This window comes from Trichosurus vulpecula, chromosome 1, assembly GCF_011100635.1.
Source record: "Trichosurus vulpecula isolate mTriVul1 chromosome 1, mTriVul1.pri, whole genome shotgun sequence".
NCBI lineage: Eukaryota > Metazoa > Chordata > Mammalia > Diprotodontia > Phalangeridae > Trichosurus > Trichosurus vulpecula.
In genome coordinates this window covers 523,758,940-523,771,623 of record NC_050573.1, presented here as the reverse complement: position 1 = coordinate 523,771,623, position 12,684 = coordinate 523,758,940, and the positions used below count along the sequence as shown (strand labels likewise).

At 40.6% G+C, this 12,684-nt stretch overlaps 1 protein-coding gene across 2 annotated transcripts in view; it reads right to left on the bottom strand.

Moving 5' to 3' along the window:
* Positions 1 to 12,684, bottom strand: part of SMURF1 (SMAD specific E3 ubiquitin protein ligase 1) — a 107,650-nt gene that overhangs the window by 14,391 nt on the left and 80,575 nt on the right. For both annotated transcript variants that reach the window (XM_036741198.1, XM_036741199.1), the window contains exons 11-12: positions 11,662 to 11,765; positions 485 to 599 (exon numbers count right to left, since the gene is read on the bottom strand). In XM_036741198.1, the coding sequence (XP_036597093.1) occupies positions 485 to 599; positions 11,662 to 11,765 (219 nt within the window). The remainder of the gene's footprint in view (positions 1 to 484; positions 600 to 11,661; positions 11,766 to 12,684) is intronic.

The window sequence follows — 12,684 nt, the reverse complement described above, 5'->3', positions numbered from 1 at the left end:
CTTTGCGTCCTGTCAGTGGAAGGTTGTGAAGCTCAAGTAAAGCCTTGACTTAGAAGTGACAGGTGTACTGCTCTACATTAACCACCCACGATATCCAGAGATTGCTAGGACTTATGGGCAATAAGTATAGGAACATGGATATATGTTTTTTGGTTGGAAAAACAGAGTTCAGCACTTATGAACCTAGGAAATAAACTTCTTTGATGAAAATAATATCTATTAGCTGGAACTCTCTCAAATGGCCAGTTTACTTACTGTTCTACACAAAAATAAGTCAACTGCAGATTCTGTTTACTAAAAACCTCAGAAGTACAAAATGATCCAAGTCTTTGAGTTCAAACTAGTCCTCATTAAACTTCGAATGCTCCTGTACTTAACCTTTGAGCAAGTTATTGACTAAATTCAAAATTTAACTGGATGTTAAGAGTCAGCTTTAAAAAATTCTGCCAATTAAGCTGATCAGCATTATGCTCATTAAACTTACAGGGTTGATTGAAGAGTCTGGATTTATTTGCAGCATGTAAATATTATCTGTAGAATACTGGAAGAGTCCGTAATATGGATTCAGCATTTCATGGCACAACAAATAAAGCCACTCCCTAGAGATAAAACAGAATTTTAGTCTACAATGGAACATCTTCATCTTTGAAATTTATCTAAAAGTACACATTCCTAATAGAATTCAACCTGCATCACTCATGCACACAAAAGTCAAACATCCATGTTTATAGAAGAGTTAGTCGTATTACCCCAAGAACAGAAGTAAAAATAAACCAAATTTTTGACCTCAACGACTCAGTATTTACTAGACACATCTGTTGATAACAATACTAGGTATTCTGTGGGTGTGGGTGGGAGGGAGGTCAGGGCAGGATGAGAGCAGGGGAAGATACAAAGCAAAGAGCAGAAACAGATACTGCCTTCGGTAAACTTTCTAAAAGAAGAGAAACTCAGTGCCCTAACATGAGCTGGATTATTCAGCCCTATTCAGATGGATTTAATGAAACTAAGACAAAAGAAAACTGTCACTGAAATTCATTTTTGAAATAGCTGCAAGTGCCTGAGTGTTTTAATCCAAATGACTTTGATACTTTATGTATTCATATAGTTTAAGGATTTAAAAACACTTCTTTTTCTGCATTGTATTTACTTGAAAAGGATTTGGTAGATGCAAACGTGAGGACATTTTGAAGTTCTATAAGCATTTGTTGCACAAAGCACTATGTTATATGGTAGGGGAGACAGAAAGAGAAATAAGAGTTCCTCCCTTTACTTTGGAGCCATAGAATCAACATGAAACATCATACTACAAAATGGAGAAGTGGTCTGCTGTAGTGGATAAAAGGCAGACCAGGAAGATTTGAGTTCAGAATCCTACCTCTGACACAAACTGGCTATGTGATCATGGGCAAGTCACTTAACTTTCCAGAACCCTATACAACTGCTGAACATTAAAGATGTGCTGCTATCTGCATCAATAGAGGGAATTCCCTCTACTGCTTATCTGAACTCCCTGCCTCCCCCACTAAATTGAAAGTCAGTCATGACAAATATTGGAGAAGTAAATAATTTAGTGCTACACAATACAGAGAAAGATCATTTATGACTGAGGTGGAAGAGTTGGCACCTGAACCAGAACCTGAAGGAAGAAAAGGATTTCAATAACTAGAGGTAGCGACTTCGGTCTCAGGTGAGAAGAGAAGGGAGACCATGTGGCTCCCTTTACTGCTGCGTGTGCCCTGAGAAGACGTTTGGCACAGAACAGTTCCCATGTGCCCTAAAGCAACTTCCCCCTGCACCAGGAGACTTCCACCTGCCAAGACCACCTGATTTTTCTTCTCCAGTTAGAAGAGGAAAGAGACCTTCCTCTGACCACAAGCCTACCATCTCCATACAAAGAGGAGCAACCTTCCCTTTGACTTCAGGTCTTCCATCTCCTGCTCCATCTGTCCCTTAAGGAGAGATAAAGAGGAAAGTACAGGAACCGATGCTGAGTGAAGTGAGCAGAACCAGGAGAACATTGTACACTGTAACACCAACATTGTGCAATGATCAACCAGGATCGACTCGGTTCTTCTCAGCAATACAATGATACAAGACAACTCAAAAGATTCATGATGAAAAATGCTATCTACGTCTAGAGAGAACTACGGAGTCTGAATGCAAATTGAAGCACACTATTTTCACTTTCTTGGTTTTTTTTTTCCCCTCCTGGTTTTCCCCTTTTGTTCTGATTCTTCTTTCACAACGTGACTAATGCGGAAATCTGTTTAACATGATTACCCAAGTATAACCTACATCAGACTGCTGTTTAACATGTGGTTAACATGACTGCAGAAGTATAATCATATCAGATTGCTTGCTGTCTTGGGGAGGGGGAATGGCAGGGAAGGAGGAAGAAAAACTTGGAACTCAAAATCTTATAAAAATAAATATAGAAAACTATCTTTACCTGTAATTGGAAAAAATAAAATACTATTTGCAAATATTAAAAAAAAAGAGGAAAGTCTCAGGGTGGAGGGGAGTGGGACTTCCTTCTCCTGTTCCATGTCAAGAGGCAAGAGGAATACTGTCTGAAACGGCCTCCCACCTGACTGTATGCCTTCTACTTCATGCTGTACTTGGCTCCAGCCTGATCTCTAGCATCCTTTGGGAAGAGGAGTGGAGCCTTCTACTCAATGATAATAAATATCCTCACACATGATGATATCCTATACATCCCAGTGATTCTGAATTCCTGTAGGTCATCATCCAAATTCCATTCTCCAGCTCCCACCAACTGATTCCTTATTCCCATCCCCCTCAACCCTCCCACCCCAAAGTTCACACCAATGTCACCCACTCCTTCCACTGTGCTCTCTGGAATGCCTGCTCCATAGGCAACAAACTTCCTTTCATCCTAAATCTTTCTCATCTAACCATCTATCTACCAGCTAGTACTGAAACTTGCCTCCTCACTGATGACTCTGTCTCCCTGGCTGCACCTTCACTCACTTGTCAAGGCTCACTTGTCACTTCCAGGTTCTTTTCCTACACTCAGTAAACTTCCCTCCTTTGAAGCTATTCTTCTCTATCACCAACTCAAAATCCTGGTAGCTATTGTCTACACACCTCCAGGTCAATGCCCTTCCTTCCTCCTGGTTCACAATTCTCCTCTCTTCTCCAACACCCTACCCTCACACTCGAGGACTTCAACATACATACTAACTCTCTCTCAAACACCCTAACCTGTCAGAGTCGTTAAACAGTTAGTGGTTAAAATACCTTAACCACTCTACCTACTCAATTCCCATGACCTACTGCTTTACCCTACCTTGGCCCCACACAAAACTGGTCTTATATTTAATCTTGTCATCACCTACACCTACCACCTCCATATTCAAGAATTCTGAAATCTCCTTACTTGAGCATAATCTATTGGCTTTTTATCTCTCCCTCTGCCTTCCCTGACAAAACCCAATTTTTTGTGGGCATCATGACCTTCAATCCTTAACTACTCTCTTCTCCTTCCCCAATCTTGACCCCTTTGGGAGCAAATCCAACTCCACGCTGTCCTCTCCAGTCCCTAGCCTCCTTATCACGTCAATGATTGCACTTTGCCAAGCCTCACTCACACATATACCTTCTGCCATTCTATTCTCCTTCACCCTTATCTCATGGGAAGAGGTGGCCTTATTCCTTACCAAAGCAAACCCTCCTACGCGAACAAATAATCCCATTCCATCCTGTCTCCTCCAACAAACTGCCCTGTCTTCCCCATTTTAACACTTATTTTCAATCTCTCCCTGGTTATAGGCTCTTTTCCTACTGCCTCAAAACATGTTCTCATCTTCCTGATCCTCATAAAACCCTCACTTGATCCTTCCATTCTGGCTAACTAGCACCCCATATCTCTTCTGCCTTTTGTGGCTAAACTCCCTGAAAAGGCTACCTACAGCAGTGCCTCCACCTTCCCTTCTTTCACTCTCTTCTTAACCCCTTACAATCTGGCTTCTGACCCCATCATTCCATGAAACTGCTCTCTCCAAAGTTACCAAAGATCTCAATTGCCAAATTCGATGCCTTTTCTCAATCCTCAACCTCCACCTCTCTGCAGCCTTTTTGGCCGTTGATCACCGTCTGCTCTCCTTGATACTACTCTCCTCTCCAGGTTTTCAGGTTACCACTTTTTCCTGGCTCTCCTCCTACCTACCTGACCACTCCTTCTCAGTCTCCTTTGCTCAATCTTCATCTAGATGACACCCTCTCCCAGCAGGTATCCCACAGACCTCTGTTTTGGGCTCTCTCCTTTTCTCCCTCTAAACTACTTAGTGATCTCATCAGTTCCCATGGATTTAATTATCATCTCTATGCTGACAATTCTCAAATCTACATATCCCACCCTTATCTCTCTGTTGACCTCCAACCTCACGTCTCCTTTCAGACATCTTAAACTCCACATGTCTAAAACTCATTATCTTTCCCCTTAAATTCTCCCCCATTCTCACCTTCCCTATTACTGTACATGGAATAACCACCAATCTCCCAGTCCTTCCAGCTGCTCTGGTATGACTACCACTCTGGTGCAGATTCTCATCACCCTACACCTGGACTATTGCATCGGTCTGCTCACGGGCCTGCCTGACTCAAGTTTCTCCCCACTCCAATCCATTTTCCATTCAGTCATCAAAATGATTTTCTCAAAATGAAGGTCTGACCATATCACCTCATTACCTCCTCAAATCCTACCTTAGCCCTAAATAAACTCCAGTAGTTCCCTATTGCCTTAAGCATGAAATACAAAATGCTCGGCTTGATGTTCAAAGCCCTTCATGACCTAGCCCCCTCTAGCCCTCCAAAACCATTCTCCCTGCCTGTACTTTTCCATTCAGTGACCTTGGCCTCCTGGCTGTTCTAAGATTAAGACACCCCAACTCTCAGCTTCAGACCCTTTCTCTGGCTGTCCCCCATGCCTGGAATGCCCTCCCTCCTCACTTCTGCTTTCTGGCTTCCTATAAGGCCCAACTAAAATCTGATCTTCTACAGGAAGGCTTCCCGAAGCTCTCTTAATTCTAGTGCCTCCCTTCTGTTAATTATTTCCTGTTTATCCTGTATATAACTTGTTTGTACACATCTATTTGCTTGTTATCTCTCAAATCAGATGGTACACTACTTGAGGGCAGCCACTGTCTTAAGGGATTGACTATTTTTGTACCCCTAGCCCCTGGCACATAGCAGGAATTTGGTAAATGTTTATTGACTGACCCCCTGACAGCTAGGGGGCGCAGTAGATGGAATGCTGGGCCTAGAGTCTGGCCTCAGACTTTTATTGGCTGTCACCCCTGGGCAAGTCACTTGATATGGTTGAGCCCAGCTGTAAAATGGATATAGTAAAAGCACTCACCTTCCAAGGCTGTGGTGAAGATTAAACGGGCTAATATTTGTTCAGTGTTCAGCACACTGCCTGGCACACAGCAGGCCTTTAACTAATAATGCTTTTTAAAAAAGGGAAAAAGAAAAAAGAAATACGTTCTAGGCATGAGTGACAGGTTACATAAATGGATGTAGGTGAGGACAGGAAGCAAAATGGGATTAAGAAAAAGAGAGCAGTATTAGGGATAGCTAGTAGGCTTCTGGACATTTCCAAATGGATGTCATACAAGCGTCTTTCACTCAATGCGTCTAAAACACAACTCTCTGCTCTTTCTTAACATGAGCTTAACATCAAATAAGTACACACAGAAAATAGAGGGAAAGCACACATTTCTATTACATGGTGGTCTTCTTTTGAAATGCATAATCAGTTCAATGGTTACCTTTCAAAACTATTGTACTAGTTTGTCCTATTTTCTGTGCTTTAAAGAGATGCTTCAATTACTCTGTTTCTTTTCTTTATTCTGAACTACCTCATCCCTAGTACCCTTGTCCCACTCTTTTTCCACTGGGAAAAAAACAACCCCCAAAATTCTTTTAAGAAATACGATTAGTCAAACAAAACAAACGCCTACACTGGCCTCGTCTGCCAACATAGAATCTGATTCTGCACCTCAGGTCTACCACTTCTCTCTCAAGAAGGAGGCAGCATGCTTTATCATTGGTCCTTTACAATCATGGTTGATGACTGTATTAAACAGGGACCTTTCCAAGTTGTTTTTCTTTACAATGGAATACTATTATTATATAAATTATTCTCCTGGTTCAGCTTCACTCTGTAACAGTTCACGTAAATCTTTCCAGGTTTCTCCCCAAACACCCTGTTCCTTGTTTCTTATAGTATTCCATTACATCCATATACCATAATTTACGTAGCCAATCGCCAAAAGATGAGTAGATGCTTAATTTCCAGTTCTCTGCTATTACAAAAAAGAGCTGCTATAAATATATTTGGACACATGGGCCCTTTTCCCCTTTCTTTCATTTCTTTGGGGGTCTAAGCTCTGTAGTGCTACTACTGGGTCCAAGGATACGCTCCCTTTACTAACTTTTTGGGCATAATTAGATATTTGCAAAGCACAATGGCCCTACAGAAGTACCAGTATTATTAGCTAACATTGTTCTATCGCTATTAGATACCACTATTCTACTTACCGCTCTGATCAGAACATTCCTTAGTTTCCTCTGGTGGACAAATGTCTATGTTCTACCCCCTAACTAAAGGTGTCTCCCACATTCTATCTAGGAACCTCTTCTTTTTCTTTCTTGATCACCCTTCTATAACTGCTCTTTTTAATTTAATTATTTTTTATGTAAATGACCTCCAGATCTTCATATTCAGCCCTAACTGCTCTCCTTAGCAATAACAAATGGATGTCCCATGGGCAGGCAGCTTTAACTAAATGTGTCTGGAAACTGAACTCAATCTTTTTTATCTAAACCCCCTCCTTCTCCCAAACCTCCCTATGTCTATTGAGGGTATCATTATTTCTCCAGCGGCCCAGGCTCCCAACTTCAGCGTCATCCCATGTGTATCACACCTGCTCCCTGCTCACCATTCATATAGCTATCCGCCTGGTTCATTCAGGACCCAATCTCCTCAAATCAGGGTTATTGGAATAGCCTCTTCAGCCACTCAGCTGCCCAACTAGCATTCCTAAAGCATAAGTTTTACTATGTCACTCCTCTTACAGGTAATCCCAGGTGTCCTCCCCCCCCCATCATTAGGATAAAACAGAAATTTTTCTGTTTGACATTTAAAGCCCTGCAACCTACTTTTCCAGGTTCACTGTGCATCACAGGAGGCCTCCGATTCAACAAACATTAAATACCTATTATGTGCTAGGCACTGTGCTATGTGCTGGGGAAACAAATAAGAAAAAAAAAGACAGTTCTTGCCCTCAAGAAGCTTACAATCTAAAGGGGGAAGACAACACACAAAAGGAAACTGGAAAGAGGGGGAAACAAGTGGAATTTGATACGAGGGTATCTTATTCTATGAAGCTCAACCAAGCAAAGCTGCAGAAAGAAAACGAAGAATTAGCTGGAAAGTCCGGGTCTTAACCTCTATAAAGAAAAGCTTTGGGAGGAGTTTAGTGCTCCATCCTCTAACCCTGCACTAGGAGGGGAGAAGGCCAAAGGAGATGAGATGGTGTTGAGTTTTGGAGGCTGAATGAAACAGCAGGATGCGAGTTCAGGCAGTCAGCTTGTGCTGGGAGGGGCATCTTGCTTTGTGGAGTTCAAACCAAGCAGAGCTTTCTTTGTGCCTATTTTGTATTAAATATTCTGTGTAAGTGCTGTTTCTCCTCTGCTCCTTAAGGGTTGGAGGTGTTTCTTTCTTGTCTTCATCTCCCTAGCCCCAAGTGCAAGCATTTCATAAATACGTGGTTAATGAATGAATCTTTGACTTTGTGATCAATGCCACTGCCACGTCCCATATCCTTGGGTGCCAAGTCATGCAGATTCAATGCTCATAATCTCTCCTGTATAAGTGCTTTTTTTCTTACTCAAATGGCCCTAGTTCAGGTCTCTGCAATCAACTACTACCCATACCATTCCAACAATCTCCTCATTGGATTCAAAGATGATTCCAGTCTCTTTCATCACTAGTTATTTGCCCACAGAGCTTTTCAAATAAACTTCCTAAGGCAAATACCATGTCACTTTCCTATTTAAGTACTTTGATTCCCTATTGCCTCTAGAATAAAATACAGACAACCTAGCTTGGATTTTAAAATCTTATAGAAGCTCACTTTAAACTACCCTTGCTAAAATGGCCCAGTTATTGTTTAATGTATGCAATACTCCATACACAACATTCCATCTCCCAATTTTGTACCTTCACAGAGTCTGCTCCCCATCCCTAGAAAGTGCTTGCTTCTCCCCTCTGCCTCTTACAATTCTCAGCTTGTGTCCACTGTCACTTCCTAATGCCCCAATTTGTATCACTGTTCTCTCCCCTTCTCAAATTCATGTGTAAAGATGCACAGATACTATACATGTGTATTTACCTGTATTCTTATAGTAAAATGTAATCCCTTGGAAGGTGTCAGGACTGGTGTTCATTTTCTCATCGTGTCCCAGGGTCACAAGAGGCACTCAGTAAATATTAATTGGATACTACAGGCCATAGGGAGTCTAGAGAACCCTGAGCTGGAGAATTGCAGTGAGTCTTCTGGGCCAGCAGGACTAACCTGCACTGTGAGGGGGAGGGGGAGGAGGCAGAGGCAGGTCTGGAAGGCCTTAGTGCCCAGCTCCAGACCAGGAAGCTGCTCCTTCTGACTCCCACATCACTCCCCACATAACATCCCGAAATGCAAGTCAGATGTGCAACTTTCTACAATTATTACATCATGTATTTTTCTAACAAAAATACACCTAAGGAAAATATACTTGACCAAAAGAGAAGCAATGAATTATATTAGAGGACTATTCACTAATCCAGGTTTACCATGGTGTAATAGAAAGAGCACTGGATTGAGAGACAGAGGTCTTGGTTTTCCTACTTACTATTTAACCTTGGGTGTAGCAATGCAACCTAACCTTGAGCTAAAGCACTATACCTCTCTGAGCCCCAGTTTCCTCATCTGTAAAATTCTATCTCTAAGGTCCGTTCCAACTCTGAACCTATGATCCTATAAGTCATGACAACAGAAAGAGCAAAGGTAAATGGAACTTTCTATTACAGACAATAAAAAAAGATCAGAATGGAAACAGGTCCAAGATCATAGATACAGTAAGAAATGAGTCTATATTCAACTTTAGAGAGCAGAAAGAAAGTTCAGAATTGTATTTAGATATAAATAGTTCTGAAAGGGACAGGACTACTATCCTCATCAGAAAGCATACTGATAACACTCCTTATGAGAAAGAAAAAAAAATGGTTTAAATAAAAAATTCTGAATTGCCCCCAAAATTTGAGGATTTGGGAAAACTATTTTCCAAAAAGCCAAGGAATTGCAATTGTCTAGACAGGAAGTGATTAAGGCATAAGGAAGTATTTCAGCAGAGGCACAGACAAGGTAAAGATGAACATCAGTTATGTTGTAGAGACTATGAGTAAGATAATAGACAAGGAAGAGCTTCGAGGTCAGGAAGTGTTGTGTCCTGCCCCCCCCCCTCAGTTTACCCTCCATCTTGCCCCAGCTCACCCCACTGTTTGTGCTCCCACCTCCACGGACCCCACTGTTTGTGTTCCCTTCTCCATGGAAATAATCCTGCCCCAGCTTGTTCCACTGTTTGTGCTCCCATCTCCATGGACCCCACTGTTGGTGTTCCCATCTTCACAGATATCAGTTTGTGTTTTTTCCCTTTAAAAAACCTGACCCTACCCCTGCTCGGGGCTGTTCAATTTGAGTCTTTACTCTGAACAGTTGCACGCTTGAATAAATCCATATCAACATTTACATCTGGGTCTTGCTTGCTCTTCTCGGCACAACAGAAGGACTTTGGAAAGAAAAACTTAGAGGTCAAAGGTCTTGAAGATTAAACCCGATTTGGAGATTAAGGACAAGAAGAGTTAAGGAAGAAGGCAGATACAGGGAGATATAAGCTTTAATACTTCAAAATATCTGTAACTTTTATCAATGTGGGCACTCTCTTCACCAATGTAGAAGGAAAGCCCTCAAATGGGTTCATGAATTATGTCTAGGAAATTCATCATGAGGTGGCCAACTTTTTCTTGATCTGCCTCACCACAGTCAGACTGATCCTTAGATAGATAAGTCTATTTACTGGTACTGTACTCAAAGTCTTTCCAACTAGGTAATGTATCCTACTGTCAGTCTTCAAGAACTCAAGGTCACCTTATGTTTAGGATAATTTGTCCTTTCAAAGGCAAAGTTACTGAAAATACAGAAAGAGCACACCCTACATTTACAACTGTCATAAAAATGGCTCTAAGAAAGGCAGGGCAAAGAGGCTAAACAGATTGAGAGACTCAACTAAAGAAGAGAATGTGGGAATTGGGTCCCCCTTTTTTAGAACCAGAGTTTATTAAGCCTCTTCTGTGCCAAGCATTGTGCTAATAAGCAATGCAAACATTTAAATGGAAAGATTCATACCAAGAAGGAAAGGGAATGGGGGGGGGAGGCGGCGGTGCAAGACGTATTGGCCTCTTGCCAGGAAATCAGTTTGTATTGAGGATCAGTGCAAGCAAAACTTTGTCAGGAAGAAGGCAGTTTCTCTGGGACAATAAACAGCAGTTATAACAGGAATGAGGCTTGGAAAAGCAAGTCAAAACTACTGGTTAAGAAAAGGAAAATAAAGTCGAGCTTAGATTTAAGAGCAATTATGGGAGAGAAATTAGAAGCCCCAATGAGTCTGAAGAAATAACAGCAATAATTCTGTTATAAGGAAATAGAACCTATTTGGAAATTTAGATAGTTGTCTTTAAAAAAAAAAAAACAAAAAACCTTTAAAGTCTTCTAAATTGCAGTATGAGCTATTGCAAAGAAAACCAGAGAGACTTGAAAATTCAAACACACCACAATATTACAAGATTATTCAGTTCAGGGTTCTTCTAAATAATGACCTTATTTAATATTTCTAAAATAAATTCATTTTAATGAAACTGAACACTGTAATTAAGAATGGTATGTGTCCCCAAAGGAGAGATTAAAAAAAATATACCCTCCTCTCTTCTTCACAGAGGTTTCGGTACAGAATAGTTCATACATTTTCATATGAGCTTCATATGTTGGTTAGTTTTACTGAATTGCCTTTTTCTCCCTTTTTCTTTCTTTTATGCTTTTTGTTACAAGTTAATGGCTCACTGGAGCAATATACTGGAAATGAGGGTGATGTAAAAACAAAGGATACCAAATTTTTAAAACATTTTTTTAAAACACTTAAACACATCCGGCTTTTAAGGAATATGTATCTATGGCAATGTTTACCTCAGTAGAGACTTCTTCAAGTTTCAATATGATTCCTTCGCAACCATATGCATAGGTTTAAAGGTCCAGCTTCAAAAAGGAAATGGCTAAGGACTTGTACTTCCTGAAAGCCTTCTTTTGCTACACGACATTGAGTTCTTATATATTTTTCAGACAAAGGGAGTGTGTATGAAAGCTCCGTGCAGTAAGGAGAGCAGCCATTTGATGTCTCCACCGCTCTAGGAAGATTAAATTAGCACCACTGATGTGCTTGCGTATTTTAAGGTGTGAATACATTTGCTTTTTAAAATAACTGATATAAAATCCAGGCTAAGACCTAAAAAGCAAAAAGGCAGACTAATTCAAATCTCACCGGGCCACTCCACCATAGTCCAGGCCTTCTTCGCCACGGAATTTCACCATTAACCTCTTTTTTAAGTCTTTTGGTCTCATCTTCATTATCTGACGGTAAGACTCCTGCATATGAAAACAACAGTTTTCAGAGAGGTGGCTCTTTCCTTTATTCTCAAAAGTCACGACAGCACTGAAAACAGATTTACTACAATGATATGGGTTAACAGCAAGTTTCTTTCATTAGGGATTCAGCTTGTCTATTTCTCCATTCTTTTTAGCATCTTGCACACTGATAAGTCTTACAGAAGTCAGTCAAGAAACATTTATTAAGTGCCTCCTAGTAGCTAATGCTATAGAGAAGGGAAAATCAGAATTTAACTGTAAATGCAATTTTTCATTACTTCAGGACATTGATTTTGATAGCTGACTCTCTAAAGATAACTCTCAATATAACTCAATAGACTTTAACCAAAATGAAGACATCATTTGTAGAACTAGGATTTTAATGGAATAATTATTAGCCAGTTTGTTCCTTTCCAAGGAGAATGAAAAAAAATTCCTCGGCAACTAAAACTCAGCTGAGTTTCCCTTTAAAAAGGTTCTAAAAATCATATGAAATTCAACAGTATAAGAACATGTTAGAACTCTCTTCTAAAATTACCAGCTAAATACAGGGTGTCCCTAAAGTCTGGACACACAGGAAATCTCATTAACATCTCATTAACTGTTTCACCAAAGACTCTGCATTGTTCAGCGATGAAGCTTTGTTTTATGTGAATTGTGAGGTTAACAGACAGAATGTTAGATACTGGTTGCAAAGCAATCCGCATTGGGTGGACCATTACAAACAACGAGTAGCACAAAAAATTATGGTGTGGTGTGGTTTGTGGAAAGTTCATGTGTGGGGGCATTTTTCTTCGATGAACATTTAACTATTGAGAATTATCTCACTATGTTGAGAGACCAGTTAATGCCCCAATTTGAAAGGCTAGATGAAGGACTTCCTGAGTGGTTCCAACAGGATGGCACCCCTGCCCATTTG